Here is a 24,151-nt window from a genome sequence, read left to right on the forward strand (position 1 = left end):
AATACAAATAATGCAAGTAATAATAAAATAATTAGAATAATAATAATACAGAATCTAAACTATGAATGAATGAGTAACAAATGTAATAAAATAAAACAGTTACAGAGTTGCAGGTATTTAGTTTCCAGCTCACTGCTCCACTATGACTAGCGATAACAAGGGGTGTCCACAAACTTTTGGCTGGTGTGTCTGGAATGTGAAATGTTTAATCGTTCTTTCTCTCTGTGTTTGCAGGGCATCCTGAGCATGTTTGAGGATATGGGCTTTATAAACACCTACAAGATTGACATACACACTCTAGCAAGGTATCTCTCTCTCTCGCTCTCTCTATCTATAAATATATATATATATATATATATATATCAATGCTCCCGAAACACGTGTCCTCTGATACATGAGAAATCAGCCCGGGCAATTGTGCCCTCTTTGACTCCGGCTGCTGATGGCAATCCCGGCGGCATGACTTGGGATTTGACCTCACCTCACCTCACGACCCCCCCACAGTGGTTAGATTAGAGTGGTTAGACACTGTCCACCTCCTCCCTCTCCTCTGACCGCGGGTTCCTCGGCCCGTCTGACAGCATGTTCTCTTTAAACTTTAACAATTTCCTTCCTCCCTTGATCCCTCCTTTCCCACCCCCTCTAACCCCTCTCCCTCGCCGCCAGTCGGTTCGGCGGTCAGCCTGAATGAAGACGCTTTCTGGCTTTATTTATTAATAACCTGGCAAACGTTACCTGGCAACCGCCTCTGGGCCTGCGGCCTGTGCCTCGTGGTCCGGCGTCAGAAGGAGCTCTGCTGAGTTAATAACTGAGCAAGTCTCACTGCCTCCCTCTGGACAACTCCTGCTGGACACAAGCACAGAGGCGATGGACAGAGGACCAGGCGTACACATGCGGGACATCCCTACCTCCGGCATGAAATCCTGTTTATTCAAACATAGGATCCATATTCACAGTAAAACGTTACGGGGTGGTATAAATGTCATGCTAAAATATCCGTAGCTCTTCCTGTGGTCAGGATCCGGGTCTAGCGCACATGCTAACCAATTTAAAATATCATTTTCAATGTAAAAAAATCTGATTTCCTCATGTATGTGGCGTGACGGGGTGGTAAGTCAGTGTGTTTTGAGCTTGTCGGACCCGGAACACATAAACGATGTTCCCAAACGATGAGCCAGGAAAGCGCTAGCTTAACTAGCCTGCTCTAGTGAGGAGAGTATATGGGCTAGTTAGCCAACAAAGGGGCCTAATAACAGCAGTGCAGACTACAATACCCAGCATTTTTGGGTCATATCACCAATACTGAATATAGCGTGTGTGTGTGTGTGTGTGTGTGTGTGTGTGTGTGTGCAGGTTTTGTCTGATGGTGAAGAAAGGCTACAGGGACCCTCCCTACCACAACTGGATGCACGCTTTCTCCGTGTCACACTTCTGCTACCTGCTCTACAAGAACCTGGAGCTCTCCAACTACCTCGAGTAAGAACACACACACACACACAAGTGAACTGTACACCAACACTGTGTCCAAAAGTTTGTAGACACCCGATCATCTAGCATTTCATTCATTGCTGAGACCATCAGTGAGCTCAGATGCTAGAATAGTAGGGGTGTCTGAATACTTTTGGACTTTTTGGTACCCGTGCAGCTGAATAATTTGTTCCCTTCCTCTGCAGGGACATAGAGATTTTAGCTCTCTTCGTGTCCTGCATGTGCCATGATCTGGACCACCGAGGAACAAACAACTCCTTCCAGGTGGCTTCGGTAAGCTCAGAGCGTCCGGCGGCGGCACCTTACTGTTTTTTTAACCCTTGAACCAAATGAAGATTCGCTTCAGAAGCTACGAAGCTACTTCTGTTAATAAGAAGTAATAGACGCTTATGTACACCAATGAGCCTCATTCTAACTGCAGTGTAATGAGGTGTAGTCGGGTCCACCCTAGACACTTGACACTCGAATCACAACCCAGAGACTTAAGATTTGACTCAGACTCAGACCCCAGACCTTTAAGACTCAACTCCGACTCAAAACCTTAACACTTAACACTTAACTCAGACTCACACCCTCAAATCACAACCCAGAGACTTAAGATTTGACTCAGACTCAAAACCTAGAGTCTCAACACTTGCCTCAGACTCACACCCTAGACACTCCAATCACAACCCAGAGACTTAAGATTTGACTCAGACTCAGACCCTAGAGTCTCAACACTCGGCTCAGACTCACACCCTAGACACTTGACACTTGAATCACAACCCAGAGACTTAAGATTTGACTCAGACTCAGACCCTAGAGTCTCAACACTCGGCTCAGACTCACACCCTAGACACTTGACACTTGAATCACAACCCAGAGACTTAAGATTTGACTCAGACTCAGACCCCAGATCTTTAAGACTCGACTCAGACTCATACCCAAGTCTTAACACTTGACTCAGAATCCCCAGACCCAGGAGTCTCAAGACTCGACTCAGATTCACACCCTATACACTTCAGTCACACCCTTCAGACTTAAGATTTAACTCAGACCCTAAAGTCTCAACACTTGGCTCAGACTCACACCCTAGACACTGGACACTCCAATCACAACCCAGAGACTTAAGATTTGACTCAGACTCAGACCCCAGACCTTTAAGACTCGACTCTGACTCACAACATAGAGTCTCAACACTCAACACAGACTCACACCCTAGACACTTGACACTCGAATCACAACCCAGAGACTTAAGATTTGACTCAGACTCAGACCCCAGATCTTTAAGACTCGACTCAGACTCATACCCAAGAGTCTCAACACTCGAGACTGAGGTGCGAGGTCATTGAGTGGACACCAACCCACCTTCTGGAGGTCGGTCTTCTTGTAGGCTTCACCTACAACCTCAAATTGAGGACACTTCCTTCAGCCACTCAAAGACCTCTGAAGGCAGCAGTTAGATGGAGTGGGTGGGGTTGATTAGGGTCGTCTTATCAAACACTTACAAGAGGCTTGTTTGATTTGTTTTTCAGAAATCCGTTCTGGCAGCCCTTTACAGTTCTGAGGGATCTGTTATGGAGGTAAACACACACACACACACACACCCCAAAAGTTTGTGGACAGGTTTCTTTCAAAATCAAGAACATGTAAAGATTTGATTGTATCCAACCATGTAAGCATCCGTGAGGTTCTGCCACAACAACCCAGCCAACATGCTCATGTGGGGCTCACATGGGTGGATGTTACTGGGACCAGTTGGACCCATCATTACAACCCATCTTCATGCAGTGTACACTCCAGATAGGGCCCATGCTCAACCCCTCCTGGTCCCATCCCTGACCTTGGTGGGCATCTGCATGGCATCCCATGGACATCTTGTCCATGGCCCCACGTGGACATCTTGAAGCTAATCAGAACCAAAGGTACTCCAGAGAAGGAGTTCTAGACATTTCAGTGCTCCAAACTGTGCAGATGTTCTTAGTAGCCCCAAAGAGTCCTACTAGTCTGGTCTCTTCTCGTCTGGTCGTCCTCGCGTTAACAGAACAGCAGGACTTCCTGGCTTGTTAGGCTTTCTGGAACGTGTAGCAGCACTGCAGGAACCCATTGCGTCATCAAGGGTGAGCGAAAATTGCATCACCCTGCGAGCGATTACACCCGGACTGGGAGCTTTATTTGAAAGGTTAATCTAACACACCTGACTGCAATCTTCAGATGCTGCGGAGAACCCTAATTTGTTGCATCAGGTGTCAGGGATCAGGAGAAAGGCCGGGCTCCTCGGATTTTCAGACGATGTTCCTCTCAAATGAAACCTGCAAACACGTAGAAGAGCAATCATGGAAATGAGCTGCAGGTGCAGTCGCAGTTTGCCTGGGTTTAGTCTAATGAACGCATGCTGCAGCTGAGCTACTCTGCGGAGTCAAGGTGGTTCTGGGGACGGGATGTGGATTATAGGCTTACGTTATCTGGCTAGACTGAGAAAGCCTGCTTTGTGAAGATGTTGAAAACATCTACCTGAGAATGAATCATGCTATGAATCATTTGCATATCTACACTAACAGACCCCATAACCTTTGGAAATAATCATGTAATGTATGAATTATACATTTTGGGCTCATGAACCATAAAAGTAGATATAAACTATTTGACAAAAGTATTGGGACACCTGCTTGTCATTATCTCTTCTGAACTCAAGGGTATTCAAAAGAGCTGATCCTGCTTTTGTTGGAGTAACTGTCTCTACTGTCCAGAGAAGACGACTTTCTACTAGAATTTAGAGGAGCATTGCTGTGAGGATTTGATTGCATTTAGCATCAAAAGCGTTAGTGAGGTCAGGATGTTGGATGATGATCACCACCCCACCTCATCATCCAATTCATCCCAAAAGTACAGGATGGAGCTCCTCCACCATCATTCCAGAGAACACAGCTCCTCCACTGCTCCACAGCTCCTCAATGCTGGGGGGCTTTATACCCCTCTAGCCCACGCCTGGCATTATTAGGCAGCATGGTGCCAATACGTTCAGAGAGTCCTATTCTATTGGTAGTACTTCTTCTCTACAGGGACTAGACAAGCTGTGTGTGCATTTGCACATCTGTGTCAGCAATGGAAGCGGAATGCATTCATTAGAAGGGGTGTCCACAAACATTTGAGCTCAGGTGGGATCAAGGGTAAATGTAGGACCACTGCAGAGTGTCATTCTCTGGACGCTGCTGCCCTCTAGTGGTGTTTCTTGCTTGCACCCTCACCGTTTATTATTGGTGAATAACAGCTGTGTATTTATGTGTGTGTGTGTGTTTTTTTTTTGAACAGCGGCATCACTTTGCTCAGGCCATCGCCATCCTTAACACACACGGCTGCAACATCTTTGAGAAGTTCTCCAGAAAGGTTTGTGATGTTTCTGGTGTTTCTACGGGTGTAGCTCTTTCCAAAGCTCTGCACTGTTAAAGGTAGAAGATCCTTGAGGAACCTTTTGAGGTTCTTCCCATTTGAAACCTAAGGTGCTTTCGAGAGGAACCTTCAAGAAAAAGGCACCTTAAGAGGTTCCTCCACAGTTCTTCTAACTGAAGAACCTCCAAAAGGTTCCTCAAGGATCTTCAACTTTTAACAGGATGGCTCTCCCGTGGGCTTAGCTGCAGTCCAAAGCCTAGGTAGCTGAGGTAAGCTGCATTTCTAGACTGTATACGAAGGACTGTAGTGCATCAGCTACCTAGACTTTGGAACCTAGCCTACATTCAGAGTAATTTAGAGGACCTAAGTGATGTATCCGTCCTGGCCCTCAGTTACCCATAGTTCTCTGCACACATACAGGCATGAAAGCATGGCTGTTTTATGTTAGCTGAATGATGTCCTTTGCTCTGATTGGTCTAGGACTACCAGAGGATGCTGGACTTGATGAGGGACATCATTCTGGCCACTGATCTGGCCCACCACCTCCGCATCTTCAAAGACCTGCAGAAGATGGCAACAGGTAAACCACGTAATCAGAAGCCCCTTCCTTGCAAGCAGAAGGTAGGGGTTTCTAATAAAGTGGCCAGAGAGTGTAAGCAGTTGTTAGGTGTTTCTAATAAAGTGTCCAGAGAGTGTAAGCACAGGGTAGGGGTTTCTAATAAAGTGGCCAGTGAGTGTAAGCAGAAGGTAGGTGTTTCTAATAAAGTGGCCAGAGAGTGGAAGCAGAAGGTAGGGGTTTCTAATAAAGTGTCCAGAGAGTGGAAGCAGAAGGTAGGGGTTTCTAATAAAGTGGCCAGAGAGTGGAAGCAGAAGGTAGGGGTTTCTAATAAAATGGCCAGAGAGTGTAAGCAGAAGGTAGGGGTTTCTAATAAAGTGGCCAGTGAGTGGAAGTAGAAGGTAGGGGTTTCTAATAAAGTGGCCAGAGAGTGTAAGCAGAAGGTAGGGGTTTCTAATAAAGTGGCCAGAGAGTGGAAGCAGTCGTTAGGTGTTTCTAATCGTTAGGGTTTCTGATAAAGTGGACACTTAAAGGTGAAGATGTGACCTTGTTGGCGGGTGTAGCATTTGGCTAATTGTCAGTCTCTGCTCCTCTGTAGTTGGGTATAATCCTAGGAACCGCACACACCGCAGCCTGCTCCTGTGCCTGCTGATGACCTCCTGTGACCTCTCAGATCAGACCAAGGGCTGGAAGACCACCAGAAAGATTGCTGTGAGAACCTTAACCTTTTACATTTAGCTACATACACACCGCTGTCAAACACGGTGGTGGTAGTGCGATGATGCGGAGATGCCTAGCTTAGCTTCAAAAACCAGCGTCGGCTGCATGTTTAAGAAGTGTCCTCCGTTGTCCCAGTTCCACTGGCAGCCTGCTCATGCCATAACAGTGCCTCCACCATGTTTGACAGATGATGTGGTATTCTTCAGATCATTAACCCTTCCTTTCCTTCTCCATTCTCAAGTTCATCCTGGTTTCATCTGTCCAAACAATCGTCAAAGACCTGACCCCCCCCCCCCCCCCCATGTTCAAATGTCACTGTCCAAATACTTTTGGACCTGACTGTATACCTGTATTTAGTAAAGGTAGCTAGTTACCACCCACCTCTGCCTGTGGGAAGACGGCCTGAAGAGCAGGTTTGTCACAGTCAGGAAACCCAGAGCCGGCCCAAGGCATACTCCAGTTACGGGTCCGCTTAGTGCCCCAACGCCACCAGGGGGCCCCCAAGAGCACCAAGATATCATGATAAAAAATACATATTTTAAAAAGCTTAAACAGATAAAAGCTTAAACAGATAAAAGCTTAGACAGATAAAAGGGGGCCACAAATGAAAACCTGCTTAGGGCCCCAAAAAGGCTTAGGCCGGCCCCCAGGTGGTAAACCACTCTTAAACGTTCCAGGAGAGAAAGGCCAGGTCACAGCTCACTACAGCGCTCAGTAAAGACTCAGAGGCCAGAGTTCGGGGGCTGTCTCGTCCGGACAGATGGGACGAAGAAGCGCCAGTGCCAGAGTGTGGAATGAAGAGAGTGTGGAGAAAGAAAGTATCTGCTCATGATCCAAAGCTGTGAAACAGGGCGGCATGGGCATGTAGCTGCCAGTGGAAATGGCACCCAAAACAAGCAATTACTGAAAATAGCTGCATTAGAGCTGGCAGAACATCGCCGGGGACGATCTCCAGAGTTCAGCCTCAGATCAACTGGAAAAACTCTGCAGTCTGAAGTGCTGAATATGATATTCATATTTAACCCCTGCAGGGCTCACTCTTCAGCTCCTAGCACGACGTGAATGTTACTTCCATAGCGGTTCGTAGAGTAATTCGTAACTGGTAGTAATTCATAGTGGGTATAGAATAATTCACTGAATTAGTTGTAGTATGGAATTAGCCATAGCAGTTAGCAAATAATTCATAGTGGAGACTGAATAATTCAGAATAAATACTGAATAATTCATAGTAGTTATTGAATAATTCATAGTGGATACTAAATAATAGCATATAGGGAATAATTCATAGCGGATGGTGAATAATTCATAGCAGATAGTAAATAATTCATAGCGGACACTGAACAATTCATAGTAGATACTGAATAATTTATAGTAGATATTGAATAACTCATAGCGGATAGTGAATAATTCATAGCGGATAGTAAATAATTCATAGCGGATAGTGAATAATTCATAGTGGATACTGAATAATTTATAGTAGATATTGAATAACTCATAGCGGATAGTGAATAATTCATAGCGGATAGTAAATAATTCATAGCGGATAGTGAATAATTCATAGTGGATACTGAATAATTTATAGTAGATATTGAATAACTCATAGCGGATAGTGAATAATTCATAGCGGATAGTAAATAATTCATAGCGGATAGTGAATAATTCATAGTGGATACTGAATAATTTATAGTAGATACTGAATAATTCATAGAAAAAAATGAACTAGGTACTGAAGGACTGTGAAGTGTGACCAGCGTGACCTTTAACCTCAGCGTCAGTTTCCAGTGCTCTGTTATTTTTTCTAAACTGAATGATGTTCTTCACACTCCTGTTCTGTGTTCCAGGAGCTGATCTACAAAGAGTTCTTCTCTCAGGGTGATTTGGTAAGTGTGTGTGTGTGTGTGTGTGTGTGTGTGTGTGTGTGTGTACTGCTTTAGAATTAGTCCTGGTCGACAGATTCGGTAGATTCAAAGGCGATGCGTGAAAAATCAGGGCGTAACGGTCGAGCTCTTTTCAGAGGAGTACGTTAGAGGATGATCAGACGTGTCCTTTTACCCTTTACTCACATAGTTCAGTGGAGGTGTGTGTTCATGTTTACGACATTTCTAATCCTGTGTGTGTGTGTGTGTGTGTGTGTGTGTGTGTGTGCAGGAGAAGGCCATGGGGAACAGGCCCAGTGAGATGATGGACCGAGAGAAGGCTTACATCCCTGAGTTACAGATCAGCTTCATGGAACACATCGCCATGCCCATCTACAAGTGAGTCGCCATGTGTTTAATGAGCCAGTAAATAATATAGTGTCATATATTTTAGTCCTGGGCAACATATATAATTACAAATAAATAATAGCAAGCTGTAAACAAACCCACACTCAAACAAGCAAATAGCAAATAATATACAAATAAATATGAAATAAAATTCAGCTAATCTTCAGCAAACAAACTTGAATAGAATATTTTCTGCTTATTTTACACATTTTTTAATGATTTGCTCAGTTTTGATATTGGAAGTATTACTTTTTTCCCCAAAACGTTTGGAGAACAATTTATTAATTTATTAATAATAATAATAAAAAAATGAATAATAATAATATAAAACAGGATAATCATAATAGTTAAACCTAAGGAACAATATCTTGTGGAACTTAATGTAGAAATCTGTTATATTAAATAATATGAAATATTTTATATACTCTTTTTAACTCAGCTTATTTGCAGTATCAGTTGCTTGAGTGAATATTTTCTTAAAATAATTGTATTAAAAGATATGTGTATAAAATAATACAAAAATAAATAATGAAATAAGAAAATTTATGAAAATATTCAAACAATTTACAATTAAAAATAATTAACACTGAATGAACTAAACGAATAAAAAATAAATAAATAAATCACTAGACATTTAGACCAACTGAATCTTTTCATATTTAAATAGCCACGCCCACCCCTGATTATGACATGATATTTGATAACACTTTGCCAACTTTGTCACCGCCCCTCTTGCCAGACTACTGCAGGAGATTTTCCCCCGGTCGTCCGAACTCTTCGAGCGTGTGGCGGCCAACCGCGAGCAGTGGTCCAAAGTCTCGCATAAGTTCACCATCCGTGGCTTGCCCAGCAACAACTCGCTGGACTTCCTGGACGAGGAGTACGAGCTGATGCAGGCCCAGGGTGCGTTCGGGGACGACATCCACCGCATGAACGGCTGCCTGGACGACGACTGCTGCAAGAGAGACCAGTGACCCCGGAGGTGGCCCTGCTGACCACCGAGATCTCACCATTTAAACGGTTTCACGCCTACGATTCTCTCTGGAGAAAAGTCGGAAGCCGGTTTTCCGTCGCGGAAGGCGGCTACGTGGCGGAGACGGGAGCCTGTCGGAGTTGAGACACTGGAGCTTGTGGGCGGGACTGATATGCTGCAGCTAATGATGTCATTTCCAGCCATTCAAACCATTTGTGTGAAAAAGGACTTTTTCACTTGTCGTAGGGCGAGTCGTGGAACGATCGGTGTAGCCTCATGGTTTTTTCGTAAAGCGTGTCCAAAAAAAAAAACAAACAAACAAACAAAAAAAAACATTTCAGAATGTTCCGTAAAGTCAACTTCATTTTGATAGCTGAACAAATAAGCCTCATGCGTCGTGGTTTCAGTTTTTTATATTCTGTCCTACTGTAAACATCATAAAGTCGCCTCTAAATATTCTACTAAATATTGTACAGAAGACAAAAACAAAAATATTTATAAATATTAGGACTTTGTTTTTCTTTCTATATGTAAAAATGTTACTGTTGCTAGCTAGCTGGTCGGTTTTACATGCAAACGCACTAGCAAGGAGTGGTTCGATTTGTTTGGGGTCCCTTTTGTTTGACAAATGTTGTTATGACAATCAAGCCACTGGAGCCCACCTGGTATTGCCTACACACGTCCTCACCCAGCAAATCCAGCTAGAATGATCTGGAAATTTAAGCTAGGCTAGTTTTCTTGGCTTGCATTTGATTATTATTATTAGCTAAGAATTCCATAATTGTGCCAAAAATATCTGGACGTTTCAGTCACTGCTGTGTAGACCAAGTCATTCAGAGTGGGTTTGGGGTGAACTGGTTCGGTGTAGAGAAGCCCACCCTGAATATTTTACAGTGCTGACTACTATGGCAGCCAGGAGTCGAGGTTCTGTAAACATGGTAAAGGTAGGCGTGGTTTATTTACAACCCAAAATCAGCTTTATGCGCAACGTTGACGAAGATAACGAAGACGTCAAATGTGAAAATACGGAATACGCAAAGTACGTTTACCCTTTAAAAGACTGGCGCTACGTCAGAGCTATTGATGGAAAATGATGACCCTAGCATCAGACAGAATTTTCAGACTTCTCCAGAACAGAGCGTCACAAGTTAAACCTACTCTGAATTGGCGTTTACATTTCAGGGAAAAGTTTTGGACCTTTAAATACAGCGCAATGGTTTTTGCCCTTCATCCATTACAAGCGCTACATTGTCTATTTCCTTTGTTTATTTATTTGTGTAGCCTTCGCCTCGCCTCGCCTCGTTCTTCACCATAGCTTCAGCCCCTGTGAGACAACACTTAAAGGGTCAATCGTAGCAAACCTCACTGTCAGCTCCTCCCTTCTGACCGGGCCTTTCCCGAACCAGCTACACAAAGACATCCTCGAATCGTCTGCGATGAACTTCCGTCCCGACGTTCTCTCAGATTCAGTTTTCTTGATTGCGCATCCCGCCAAAGAGCTCGGGCCCCATTTGCCTTCCCAAGACACACACAGGCATTTATATAAATGAGGCACTGGCTCTGGCAAGCGAGACAGCTTGCCGTTGAATCGGGTTTGGAGAGTCTACTCTCTTATCCACCAGGTCCTGGTCAGGGTCGTGGCCGGAATCCCTGGACGCAGGGCAGGAATAACCCCTGGACCTCCTATAGGGAACCCTCCCCTGGTAGATCCTGGTAGATTTAGTCCAGAACACTACGATTTCATAAATGAACATCGGACACTTCGGTGCGTCCTCCCCCTCCAGTCCAACTCCACCTTCCCTACCATGGAAGAACATGGAGGAGATGAGCAGGAATGTAGGAACGTAGAGAAGGAGCAGTTGTTTGGGAAACAGGAGAGCTGATCCTGATCAGATTTGATTGTTTATGAATTTGGCCAATAATCCTCCAGAGTTTAGACAGCCAGAGGGCTAGAGGGCGCTGCAAAACCGGTTTCCGGGAGAGGACGAGGACCAGAAGGATAAAGCCGTGAATTTGCGGCTTTCTGTATGCAAACTTTACAATTTAGCCTTTTAACTGACCATGTGGTCAGGTGTTAGCTCTTGCATTACTAGGGCGCCCCCTAGTGTGAGGGCCTGGCATATCCTGGCATAGGTGTCTTGCTCAAGGGCACCTCAGCTGTGAATGTCGAAACACTTCCTGCCCGTCCAGGGGATCAAACCGGTGACCTTCCAGTCCCAAGCCCACCTTTCTAACCTGAAGGTCTTCATTCCCGGGACAAGGAAGGAAGGTGGGTGGTAGATCTCCAGGAGCAGACTTGGGCTAGAGTGCTAGAGTAGAAACCCTGAAGAACCTTTCAAATGACCTCGACGTCTCCTCGTCAAGTACCCTACGGAAACAGGGAAACAAGGACGGGTTAGGAAGGGGTAACACGGGAGTGACCCTCAAACACTGGCTACCTACCAGTGTCACTCTGCTGCAGTGTTTGTTGCGATTGACCCAAAGACGTAGAAGTAGAACGTCGTCTCGAGATGTCCGTTTGCGTTGGCGTTCGACTCAACGACACCAGGAATAGCAAACAGAAGACATGCCACAACGGGAGGCACAACCACTACGGCCCACTGGTTACAGGGGAATGTTGCACTGACTTCGCGGAGGCGTAGCGATTGCGCGTACTCCATGTTTGCGGGGGATATTAAGGGCTACGTGGCCCGTCGTCGAGGCATGTGAAGAGGTTTATTTCTCAGGCTGGCAGAATATGTATAAATATGGATTTGCCTTATCAAGTAAGTGTTGCCTTCCTGAGGTGGTCGTGAAGATGAGAAGAAAATGAACACTGTATTAAAATAGAATTATATATATAGAGAGAGATATTCTGAAGCTACATGGATTGACCCAATGTGCGTCCAGACGTGTTAGCACAGGTGTGAAAGTGTGAAAGATGTTTGCCGAGAGCCTGGACGCAAGAACAGAAGAGAAAGGAAAGTCCGGTTGACATTTTTGATAACAGATCCAGCTCAAGACCAACTTCAGCTGCTAGCTGGTTTCAGATGGTCTAAACTGGCCTTTGATGGCCGAGGTTGTTCAAACGTTGGTCATCCAGACAAAAACATACCCTATACTGGTAAACCTAGCTGGGAAACCAGCGCTTGACCAGCATAGTGCGTTGTGTGTGTCCAGCTTGGTCTTGCTGGTTGCCATGGTCAACTAGCATGGTCTTGCTGGTCAACTAGCATGGTCTTGCTGGTCAACCAGCTTGGTCTTGCTGGTTAAGCAGGTCGACCAGCTTGGTTTTGCTGGTTGTCATGGTCAACTAGCATGGTCTTCATAGTTGACCAGCTTAGTAATACTGGTCTTGTCAGTCAACCAGCATGGTCAGGTTTAGTCATAGTGGTGGTCTAGCTTGGTCATGCTTGTAGACCAGCTTTTCGACCAGTTTCTATCAGCAGACGTCCTTAAAGCAAAATAATTCCGAATTTTAAGCTCAGCTCCAGATATTCGAGTCAATCTGGAAGCTGAAAGCCATCCCTGAGCTGCAATTTCGGCTAAAGCAGCGCTAACGCTTTCTCACCTCTGCTAACATGGCCATCACCACAGCTTCCCATCTGCAATGTAACTACTGTATCTCCAAGCCAGAATCCAGGCTATTCTACAACCTCCACACGCTGAACACTGGGCCGAGAACTTCAGTTCCTGCACCACTCGTGAGCCATATTCCTCTGACCTCTTGAACCATCATGCTGAAGGCAGTGGTCTCCTCCCCTGTTCCTGGAGCGCTGCCCTCCTGCAAGCTTCTACTCCCACCCAAACCCCTGTATCCAACCACTTCAGAAGAAGGCAGTGATCAGCTGGAGATCACATGGGGAGGGGCTTGGAGCCAACACCTGTTGGAAGGTTGCTCTCCAGAAGCAGTTTGGAGACCCTGCTGCAGAATCAGGATGCCCAGTCCTGGTCCTGAAGGAGGCCGATCACCCGGACTCTAATACTCCTGCATTCCTGGATTACCAGGATCAGTCGCAGCTAGGCTCTGCAGGGTGGTGGGAGATCTCCAGGACTGGGGTTGGGCACCCCTGCCGAAGAGGAACCCCTGAAGAACCTTTTTTAATGGATGGTTCTTTAGAGTTGGAACCTTTGCTTAACTTTGACGTAACAGTTGCGGGTTTTTCCCAGAACCGCAGGACTGTCCAAGTCAAGGAACCACTGAAGACTGGTCAGAGACTTCCAGTGGACAAAATCCCCGGTCAGTGGTTCAGAGCTTAGTTCAGGACTGAACTCCAGTCAGGAACCGGGTCCGATTCTGGCTTGAGCGTACTCATTTTTCTATTGATTTCTACTGTATCCAATCCAGGTAGCTCAACGGTAGGGGGGGTGGTAGTTGGGGTGGGTGGGGTCATGTAAACTCTGGCTGGCCGTTGACTTGAATCTTCATTGTTTCGATGCTTTCATACAGTGTTTCCTACACATGCTGTTCTCCATGCTGTACTCGGACCGCCCTCACAAATCCGCCGCTGTTTTCTGCCTTTCCGATCTCTTGTGCAATACGCCGTATCCTGCATTACCGAGTTTGACCGCTGTTACAGCGTGTAAATAATAACAATGTTTTTAAATTATTACTTTTTACACGTACGTTAACCGCTAGATTTTTTTCGTATTTGTTTGTATTTGTAGGTGGAAATGAACCCCGCCCCCCTTCAAATTTTTTTATTATTATTATTATTTTATTTTGTTTTGTTTCTTTTCCCTTCCATTATAAACAAAACCTTTCTTTTGTGCCAACCCCGTAATTTCGGAGAATGCTGTTTATTTCTCATTAAAAAAAAAAAATTCTTCTTCTAACCACGATATTACGTTGTAAATATGAAATTGAAAGAAATATGTTTCTCTATTCTATGTAATTAAAAAAAAAACAAAGTTGAAAGGAAGAAAAGTTATTTTATCTATTTAAAAACAGTATGTAACGACAGTGTTGGTCTTTCTTTACTATCAATGGTCTTATTTATTTTATTTTTTTTTCTTCTTAATTTTAGTGACCCAGAGGCCTTTTTGGATTAAACTGATTCAATTCACATGAAAAAAAAAAACAATAAAGGGAGAAAAAACAATAAATCAGAAAGAAATTGGTTTTAAAAAAATTTAAGGGAAAAAAAAAAAAAGTTCAGATGCATGATTTAGAAAACTAATAATTTGGCATTCTGCAGACAGATTGGACTGGAACCTGGGGGTCAGTGGTCCTCAGTATGGTTAATAACTAAGTTTTGGTTTAATAAAATTAAATTTCCACCATACAAGCAGTTCATATCATCGGATAAAAGCTGTATGCATCAGTAATTACACTGTTATTGCAGACAGTAAAAGAAATGAGGCAGACAAATTTTTTAAATAAATCAATTAATAAAAAAAACAAAGAAGAAACTCAGTTGCCATTTAGATCAACACATCCTGCCCAAACAGAAACAGCAGAAATAAGTCCTTAATAAAATGAATTTGACGAGTTTGAATTAAAAGCGATCGTTCGAGGTGGAGGTGGGACTGGTGGTGGAGGTGGTGGGTTCATTTCGGCTCTATTTTGTAGTAAGGGGTGAAGTGTTGGTCTTAATCGGTCGTCGTGGCCTCAGGTGTATACTGACCTACAGCACCTGTGTAGATATTGTACAGGTTGGACTGTGTCTTTAAATCTATCCTGTCCTTGAAATTTGGGGAAAGGCCAGATATAACAGGAAAAAAGAAAAAAGAAAAAAAAAAAGAATTAAAAAAGTGAATTTTTATCCAAATAAATTTCTTAAAATGACAAACGACTGGTTTGATCTGGCGTGGTTTTATTCCTGACGCTGAAGTAAAGTCAAAAAAAAAAAAAAACTGAAATGAAATAAATACTTTATACAAAAACGATCCGGTTTAAACCCTTAAAGTCGCACACAGCGGAGTTAGGGAGGTCCGGCAGCAGCGAGGGGCTCAAAGCACCCCAGCGCTGGGCTGTGGAGGAGTGGAACCGTGTTCTGTGGCATTTCTATTGGTCTGTTTGTCCAGAATGAGCTACACAGTGTTCAGAAGCAGCTTCAGGGTCCAAATGATGGAGAAAATAGAACCCGACCAAAATGGAGATACGTGTTTTTCACTGGACAGCAGACTAACGGCTCATTTGGATTCATTTCATCTGTATTTGTCATGAGTGGACAAACGTTCGGTCAGTGTGATTATCATTAGGTCATGATACAAGCTTGGACCGTTCATTTGAGAAACAGCACAGAACAGGCTGATGATATGGTGCGCACACACACACACACACACACACACACACACACACACACACAAGCCCGAATGACCGCAGCATTTTCACTGTTGTATTGCAGTCAGGGTCCGATCTTCCAGGTCCAAGTCAGTCAACAGGCCCGGTCAGTCCAATCCAACGCGCTCTCCCAGAGTGGGGCGGTATCCCGTAGCTGGAGGGCGGGGCTGAGTGTCAGTAGTCCCAGGACACCTGGTCGGAGCGCAGGGACGTCTGTAGGGAGCGCATGTCCCTGAGCAGGCGCAGGCTGTCTTTACTGCGTCCCCCCGTCCTGGGCCTTACCCTCACCGGCTCGGCCGCACGGCCGCGGGTGCTGACCGTCGTCGTGACTTTCACCTCGCCGCCACCGGGACTCCGCCGGCGAGACTGCTTCTTCAACTTCTCCATCTGGAGGTGGAGAAGGAGAGTTGGTGTTAAGACAGTACTGTAAGATTACGCTACAACAAATCTGGGGTGCAGAAGTTTGGACACCCCCAGGTCGAGATATCTTCTACTAGCCCCAACAAGCTAATGAAGGTCTGAGACCTTGCTTGGGGAAAGCTACCAGAGAGCCCAAATGTCCTGAGGTTCCTTCATCCCACTGTAGAGCATAAATCTGATCCGCTGGACAGTTTCGTTGGTCACTGCTGTCGTCAGTGGGTGTGTCTAAAACAGATGTGTACTCTATATACCCCACCCCCATTTCTGCCTGTATAAAAAAAAAATCTGAGAGTAAGACTGTGAGGTCAGTCCAGTCCAGTCCAGTCAGCAGCTGACCAGTGCTTGGTGTCGCCGGACGCTGGAGATCTGTTCTCCTTTTCCCTCCATCTTCTTCACCAGGTTCTCCATCTCCCTCTCCAGATCCTGCCTTAATCGATCGGATCGGCATGCCTGGATCTGCTTACCCAGCTCCTGGTGCTCGCTGACACACACACACACACACACACACACACACACACACACACAATTAAAAATTCCTCTTATTTGAGACCCACTGATAAACTACAAAATGCACAGAGCGGTCAGTTTCCGGTCACATTTACACCTGTGCACCACACGAGGGCGCCAGCAGCACCTTTCCCACAGCCGCCGTGTAAACGTAAGCTAGCCACATTAGCAAGTTTAGCACTCTTCAGCCCTGCGTTCACTCCGCTTCCGACAAACCCTTTTTTGGTTTTGTTAAAAACCAAGTTTGAATTTTTGGTTAAAAGTTTGTGGACACATCTGAATGCATTCCTATGGGCGGGAAAGAAAAGGACCCTCGAAGAGCTGCATCTGAGCTCAAACAATCTGGAGTTACGTGGCGGAAACCTCACCACCTCACTCACAAGCTCATGGTCCCAAACTCGTCCTGCAGGGCGAGCAGCAGGTCCGAGAGCTCTTCGCTGCAGGAGGAAGACGAGGAGGAGCTACTCCCTGAGCGACACGCTGAAGTCCCTTTCCCATTGGCTAGGGGCATGTCTCCGAGCACGCGGTCGTTACACAGCTGGCGGTTGTGCTGCTTCAGGAGGTGCAGGACGTGCTGGACGTTGGCACGGACGGAGTGACTCGCCCCGGTAGACTGTGGAGAGAGAGAGAGAGAGAGAGAGAGAGAGAGAGGGACGAGCTCATTAGAGTCAGAATCATACGGTCAGATTTCAGGGGGCTTTGAAGGACGTAGGAACCTTCGTTGGTGCCCTGATCTAAAACCTGATTGGTTGGATATTTATTGAAGTGCTGATTCCAAACTTTTGAACAGTGGAGTTGTGTAGAGTTGTGTAGAGTACAGTAGAGTACAGTAGAGGTGCGATCATACCGTCCCCGCCACAAACGGAACGTCCCCTAGGCTCAGTCTGTAATGCGGCTGTGCGAGCGACTGCTGCTCCTGCTGCAGGGGCTTCTGGGAAAAGAGAAGGAAATAGATAGATCAATCAATCCAAGATCAATCAATCCAAGATCAGAACTGAATAAACTGCAACTTCAAAGGAGCCAATAATTAGCTGTACAGTACATGACCCCCCCCCCCCCCAAACAAAAACCTTCTGGACACTTCGGTCAGAACACACACTAGATACTGCATACCTTTGATCCTTTCTTCTGTTTGCTCTTTGATGATCTGGGTAGGCGGGGCGATACCGACTGAATCAGGATACGGTTGGCCTCGAGGCCCGTCTGTAACTGCCGAACAACCAATCAGACCAAGGATCAGGAGAGTCTCGCAGAATAGTATTGAGTAAGGAGTTACTGGCTGCTGGGTGGCTTGAAGTGATCTCAGCTTTTAAGGAACAGTTTGGCAAAAATACATAAAAATAAATAAAATAAATAAAATAAATAAAATAATAATAAATAATTCTACACAACATTGCCTGCCCCCCCCCCCCAACAGATAGACAGATAGAAAAAGCGAGACAGACAGACCGCTAGATAGACACACAGACAGATAAACAGAAAGACTGAATTGGCAAGACACTAAGCAAGAAACAAGGGAGGGACAAAAGGTAGGGAGGGACGAAAGGGAGGTAGAGACAGATAAAAGGGAGGGAGAGAGAGAGGGATAAAAGGGAGGGAGGGAGAGAGGGATAAAAGGGAGGGAGAGAGGGATAAAAGGGAGGGACGAAAGGGAGGGGAGAGAGGGACGAAAGGGAGGGGAGAGAGGGACGAAAGGGATGGAAAGAAGGGACAAAAGGGATGGAAAGAAGGGATAAAAGGGAGGGGAGGGAGGGACGAAAGGGAGGGGAGGGAGGGACGAAAGGGATGGAAAGAAGGGATAAAAGGGATGGAAAGAAGGGATAAAAGGGAGGGGAGGGAGGGACGAAAGGGATGGAAAGAAGGGACAAAAGGGATGGAAAGAAGGGATAAAAGGGAGGGGAGGGAGGGACGAAAGGGAGGGGAGGGAGGGACGAAAGGGAGGGAGAGAGGGAAAAAAGGGAGGGGAGAGAGGGATAAAAGGGATGGAAGGGAGGGATAAAAGGGAGGGAGAGAGGGATAAAAGGGATGGAAGGGAGGGATAAAAGGGAGGGAGAGAGGGATAAAAGGGAGGGGAGAGAGGGACAAAAGGGAGGGATAAAAGGGAGGGATAAAAGGGAGGGAGGGATAAAAAGGAGGGAGGGACGAAAGGGAAGGAGGGAGGAGAAGACACAAACCTGTGCTGCTTTGTCCTGAACCAGCTTCCTCTGGTGTTCCTCCTCCTGCAGTTTCCTCTCCAGCGCTCTGATCTTGGCCTCGGCCGCGTTCTGGGTGAGGGTCAGTCTCTGGTACTCCTGCTCCAGCATGTCCAGCTTCTCCAGCTTCACACGGACGTCAGACGGGTCCGACGAGCCTGCCTCCTGCACACGGACCTGAGCCGGACAGACACACATCATAATTACATACACTCTGCCTCGCAGGTCCCCACACACACACACACACACACACACACACACACACACACACGATCGAAGTCATAGAACCATAATCTCACACAGATATAAAAACAAAAACCTGTGTGTGTGTGTGTGTGTGTGTGTGTGTGTGTGTGTGTGTGTGTGTGTTTCTACAAGGACAAACCTGCCGTTTGAGGACAGCTGTCCGGTCAGATTCGGTGCTCCTCACCATCTTCTTCATGTACTCCAGCTGCTTCTCCAGCAAAGAACACTTGGCCTGGGCTGCAGCCAACTGAGAGACCAGATCTGCGCGAGAGCGTGCAAGAGTGCGCATGTGAGAGAGAGAGAGAGAGAGAGAGAGACAGATGAAAACAACCCAAATATATATATATTTATAGAGCAGCAGATCAAAGCACACTACTGAACACAGTCGAACCTTGGTTCCTTGGTTTCTCTGCATGGCTGCTCTCGCGCTCTCGCTCCAGGACGTGTGTGTGAGAGCTTTCTCGCGAGAGCTTCTGCAGGTTCAGCTCGGCTTCGCTCCGCTCCAGTTCCAGCCTGCGGATCTTCTCCTGCAGGTTCTTCAGCGCCGAGAGGATTGCTATATTCACATACACACACACACACACACACACACACACACACACACACACACACACACACACTTCCTTTATGTAATTCATATCTCCACGGTTGGTCAGTTTCTGACCACATGATCAGTGATGTCTAGATACTATGTGAGTGGTGGTCCAGCCAATCAATGTACACAAGTTTGTGGACACCCCTTCTACTGAATGCATTCAGCTGCTTTAAGCTGCACCCATTGCTGACACAGATGTGCAACTGCACACACAGCTTATCTAGTCCCTGTAGAGAAGAAGTACTGCCAATAGAATAGGACTCTCTGGAGCAGATCAACATCATGACCCTATTGGCACCATGCTGCCTAATAATGCCAGGCGTGGGCTAGAGGGGTATAAAGCCCCCCAGCATTGAGGAGCTGTGGAGCAGTGGAGGAGCTGTGTTCTCTGGAATGATGGTGGTGGAGCTCCATCCAGTGGACGGGACCTGACCTGACCTCACTAACAGTAATCTTGTGGCTGAATTCAATCAAAAATCCTCACAGCAATGCCCTGCTCCAAAATCTAGTATAGAAAGGCTTCTTCCCTGGACAGCAGAGACCGGATCAACACTGAATGAGCAGGCGTCCCAATACATTTGTCCATTTAGTGGATATAATAATATCAGGCCACAGTTCCACCCAATCCCAGTGTGAGAGTTAATGCAGCTCAGCTGGCCAGCAGAGGGCGCTGTTACCCCACTGCACTCAACCCACCTACGCTCGGGCGCACAGGCTAAATAATTCACGGTGACCGCGAGCATTTCAGGTGTCAGTGGATTCACCCTGCGCTCACCATCCTCCTCCTCCTCCTCCTCCTGTCCTCATTCTTTTTTCCATCCCACCCCCACCGTCCTATAGAGCAGGAGATCTCCAGCATGAGCCGAGCGCCGGAGTGTGTCGGGGCTCTCAGGTGTCACCGGCCCCGCAAGCATACACTGAAGGTTAGAGGTCTGGGCTTCTCCAATGAGGACACCCCATTAGGACTGTTAACACCCCACCTGGACCTTTGATCTACGTGTGTGTGTGTGTGTGTGTTACCTCCGCTGCTGCTCTCTGGGAAAGCTTTAACAGGTCTGCGTGGCGAGCGTGTGTTGATGAAGGGTCGGCCAGCGGGATATTCAGCGTAGGTCGTCAGGGACGCGCTGTCGGACATCACTCTGCCTCTAGAGGGCGCCGTCAGCACCTCCTACACACAAGACAGACACGAGGGTCACGGCTCTTACGCCAGCCATAAGGGTTAGGAGTCACGGCTCTTACGCCAGCTATAAGGTTTAGGAGTCACGGCTCTTACGCCAGCCATAAGGGTTAGGAGTCACGGCTCTTACGCCAGCCATAAGGGTTAGGAGTCACGGCTCTTACGTCAGCTATAAGGTTTAGGAGTCACGGCTCTTACGCCAGCTATAAGGGTTAGGAGTCACGGCTCTTACGCCAGCTATAAGGTTTAGGAGTCACGGCTCTTACGCCAGCTATAAGGGTTAGGAGTCACGGCTCTTACGCCAGCTATAAGGTTTAGGAGTCACGGCTCTTACGCCAGCCATAAGGGTTAGGAGTCACGGCTCTTACGCCAGCCATAAGGGTTAGGAGTCACGGCTCTTACGCCAGCTATAAGGTTTAGGAGTCACGGCTCTTACGCCAGCTATAAGGTTTAGGAGTCACGGCTCTTACGCCAGCTATAAGGGTTAGGAGTCACGGCTCTTACGCCAGCTATAAGGGTTAGGAGTCACGGCTCTTACGCCAGCTATAAGGTTTAGGAGTCACGGCTCTTACGCCAGCCATAAGGGTTAGGAGTCACGGCTCTTACGCCAGCTATAAGGTTTAGGAGTCACGGCTCTTACGCCAGCTATAAGGGTTAGGAGTCACGGCTCTTACGCCAGCCATAAGGGTTAGGAGTCACGGCTCTTACGCCAGCCATAAGGGTTAGGAGTCACGGCTCTTACGCCAGCCATAAGGGTTAGGAGTCACGGCTCTTACGCCAGCCATAAGGGTTAGGAGTCACGGCTCTTACGCCAGCTATAAGGTTTAGGAGTCACGGCTCTTACGCCAGCTATAAGGTTTAGGAGTCACGGCTCTTACGCCAGCTATAAGGTTTAGGAGTCACGGCTCTTACGCCAGCTATAAGGGTTAGGAGTCACGGCTCTTACGCCAGCTATAAGGGTTAGGAGTCACGGCTCTTACGCCAGCTATAAGGGTTAGGAGTCACGGCTCTTACGCCAGCTATAAGGGTTAGGAGTCACGGCTCTTACGCCAGCCATAAGGGTTAGGAGTCACGGCTCTTACGCCAGCTATAAGGTTTAGGAGTCACGGCTCTTACGCCAGTCATAAGGGTTAGGAGTCACGGCTCTTACGCCAGCTATAAGGGTTAGGAGTCACGGCTCTTACGCCAGTCATAAGGGTTAGGAGTCACGGCTCTTACGCCAGTCATAAGGGTTAGGAGTCACGGCTCTTACGCCAGCTATAAGGGTTAGGAGTCACGGCTCTTACGCCAGCTATAAGGGTTAGGAGTCACGGCTCTTACGCCAGCTATAAGGGTTAGGAGTCACGGCTCTTACGTCAGCTATAAGGTTTAGGAGTCACGGCTCTTACGCCAGTCATAAGGGTTAGGAGTCACGGCTCTTACGCCAGTCATAAGGGTTAGGAGTCACGGCTCTTACGCCAGTCATAAGGGTTAGGAGTCACGGCTCTTACGCCAGTCATAAGGGTTAGGAGTCACGGCTCTTACGCCAGTCATAAGGGTTAGGAGTCACGGCTCTTACGCCAGTCATAAGGGTTAGGAGTCACGGCTCTTACGCCAGCTATAAGGGTTAGGAGTCACGGCTCTTACGCCAGCTATAAGGGTTAGGAGTCACGGCTCTTACGCCAGCTATAAGGGTTAGGAGTCACGGCTCTTACGCCAGCTATAAGGGTTAGGAGTCACGGCTCTTACGCCAGCTATAAGGTTTAGGAGTCACGGCTCTTACGCCAGCTATAAGGGTTAGGAGTCACGGCTCTTACGTCAGCTATAAGGGTTAGGAGTCACGGCTCTTACGCCAGCTATAAGGTTTAGGAGTCACGGCTCTTACGCCAGCTATAAGGGTTAGGAGTCACGGCTCTTACGCCAGCTATAAGGGTTAGGAGTCACGGCTCTTACGCCAGCTATAAGGTTTAGGAGTCACGGCTCTTACGCCAGCTATAAGGGTTAGGAGTCACGGCTCTTACGCCAGCTATAAGGGTTAGGAGTCACGGCTCTTACGCCAGCTATAAGGTTAGGAGTCACGGCTCTTACGCCAGCTATAAGGTTTAGGAGTCACGGCTCTTACGCCAGCTATAAGGTTTAGGAGTCACGGCTCTTACGCCAGCTATAAGGGTTAGGAGTCACGGCTCTTACGCCAGCTATAAGGTTTAGGAGTCACGGCTCTTACGCCAGCTATAAGGGTTAGGAGTCACGGCTCTTACGCCAGCTATAAGGTTTAGGAGTCACGGCTCTTACGCCAGCTATAAGGGTTAGGAGTCACGGCTCTTACGCCAGCTATAAGGTTTAGGAGTCACGGCTCTTACGCCAGCTATAAGGGTTAGGAGTCACGGCTCTTACGCCAGCTATAAGGTTTAGGAGTCACGGCTCTTACGCCAGCTATAAGGGTTAGGAGTCACGGCTCTTACGCCAGCTATAAGGTTTAGGAGTCACGGCTCTTACGCCAGCTATAAGGGTTAGGAGTCACGGCTCTTACGCCAGCTATAAGGGTTAGGAGTCACGGCTCTTACGCCAGCTATAAGGTTTAGGAGTCACGGCTCTTACGCCAGCTATAAGGGTTAGGAGTCACGGCTCTTACGCCAGTCATAAGGGTTAGGAGTCACGGCTCTTACGCCAGCTATAAGGTTAGGAGTCACGGCTCTTACGCCAGCCATAAGGGTTAGGAGTCACGGCTCTTACGCCAGCTATAAGGTTTAGGAGTCACGGCTCTTACGCCAGCTATAAGGTTAGGAGTCACGGCTCTTACGCCAGCTATAAGGGTTAGGAGTCACGGCTCTTACGCCAGCTATAAGGTTTAGGAGTCACGGCTCTTACGCCAGCTATAAGGGTTAGGAGTCACGGCTCTTATACATGCCTGACACGTATTATTATTATTAATATTATTATAATGTAATTATGAAGCAGTTAAAAGTAATAAAGTACTGATAATTAGCTGATAATTAATTAATGAAGCCCAGCTCTAAACCCTGTCTCACAGATCAGTAACCACGGGGATCACAGGCCTGATCTCTGAGAGGAATCGGATCAGTCGTATCTGAAATGTATCGGATCGGATCGGATCGGGATCGTATCGTATCGTGGAGCCTCTGCTGCGTTGCTAAGCAGCTGGTCGCTCGAGCAGCAGGCGCTGATGAGCGCGAACCTACCTTCTCGCGCCCCGCGGCCGCAGACTGAGCAGCAGCCTCCATTAAACCGCGCTCAGCAGCTCCGTCTGCAGCTCCGTCTGCAGCTCCGTCTGCAGCCCGGAACCCTCCCTCCTCACAGCCGCTCACATCCCACCAGCCGAGGGGCAGACAAGGGCCAGGAAACACTGCCCTACCGCCGAAACCTGCACCGGACCAGGAGC

General features: G+C 47.1%; 2 protein-coding genes across 2 annotated transcripts in view; one reads left to right on the forward strand and one right to left on the reverse strand.

The window, feature by feature from the left end:
• pde2a (phosphodiesterase 2A) overlaps positions 1-15,137 on the forward strand; it is a 25,892-nt gene extending 10,755 nt beyond the window's left edge. Inside the window, exons 8-17 of the mRNA XM_072690948.1 lie at positions 235-305; positions 1,354-1,476; positions 1,674-1,761; positions 3,003-3,050; positions 4,780-4,854; positions 5,338-5,437; positions 6,012-6,124; positions 7,975-8,013; positions 8,282-8,388; positions 9,137-15,137. Of these exons, the coding sequence (XP_072547049.1) occupies positions 235-305; positions 1,354-1,476; positions 1,674-1,761; positions 3,003-3,050; positions 4,780-4,854; positions 5,338-5,437; positions 6,012-6,124; positions 7,975-8,013; positions 8,282-8,388; positions 9,137-9,371 (999 nt within the window). The 3' untranslated portion in view covers positions 9,372-15,137. The remainder of the gene's footprint in view (positions 1-234; positions 306-1,353; positions 1,477-1,673; positions 1,762-3,002; positions 3,051-4,779; positions 4,855-5,337; positions 5,438-6,011; positions 6,125-7,974; positions 8,014-8,281; positions 8,389-9,136) is intronic.
• Positions 14,349-24,140, reverse strand: cep57 (centrosomal protein 57). The gene is made up of 10 exons (XM_072690864.1): positions 23,952-24,140; positions 20,616-20,763; positions 19,392-19,556; positions 19,140-19,261; positions 18,737-18,931; positions 17,676-17,771; positions 17,410-17,493; positions 16,943-17,175; positions 16,392-16,536; positions 14,349-16,022 (listed from the first exon to the last, which is right to left on the reverse strand). Exons 1-10 carry the CDS (start codon positions 23,991-23,993, stop codon positions 15,810-15,812), a joined length of 1,443 nt encoding a protein of 480 aa, XP_072546965.1. The 5' UTR covers positions 23,994-24,140; the 3' UTR covers positions 14,349-15,809.
• Between the last annotated feature and the right edge of the window lie 11 nt (positions 24,141-24,151).

This window comes from Salminus brasiliensis, chromosome 11 (genome assembly GCF_030463535.1).
Source record: "Salminus brasiliensis chromosome 11, fSalBra1.hap2, whole genome shotgun sequence".
Lineage (NCBI taxonomy): Eukaryota > Metazoa > Chordata > Actinopteri > Characiformes > Bryconidae > Salminus > Salminus brasiliensis.

Coding starts and splice junctions, on each gene's coding strand:
- cep57 (XM_072690864.1), bottom strand. CDS start 23,993: ATGGAGGCTGCTGCTCAGTCTGCGGCCGCGGGGCGCGAGAAG. Junction 18,932..19,139: donor CAGCTGTCCTCAAACGGCAG/GTTTGTCCTTGT, acceptor TGTCCGGCTCAG/GTCCGTGTGCAGGAGGCAGG. Junction 16,537..16,942: donor GAGTTTGGGACCATGAGCTT/GTGAGTGAGGTG, acceptor TGTGTGTGTCAG/CGAGCACCAGGAGCTGGGTA.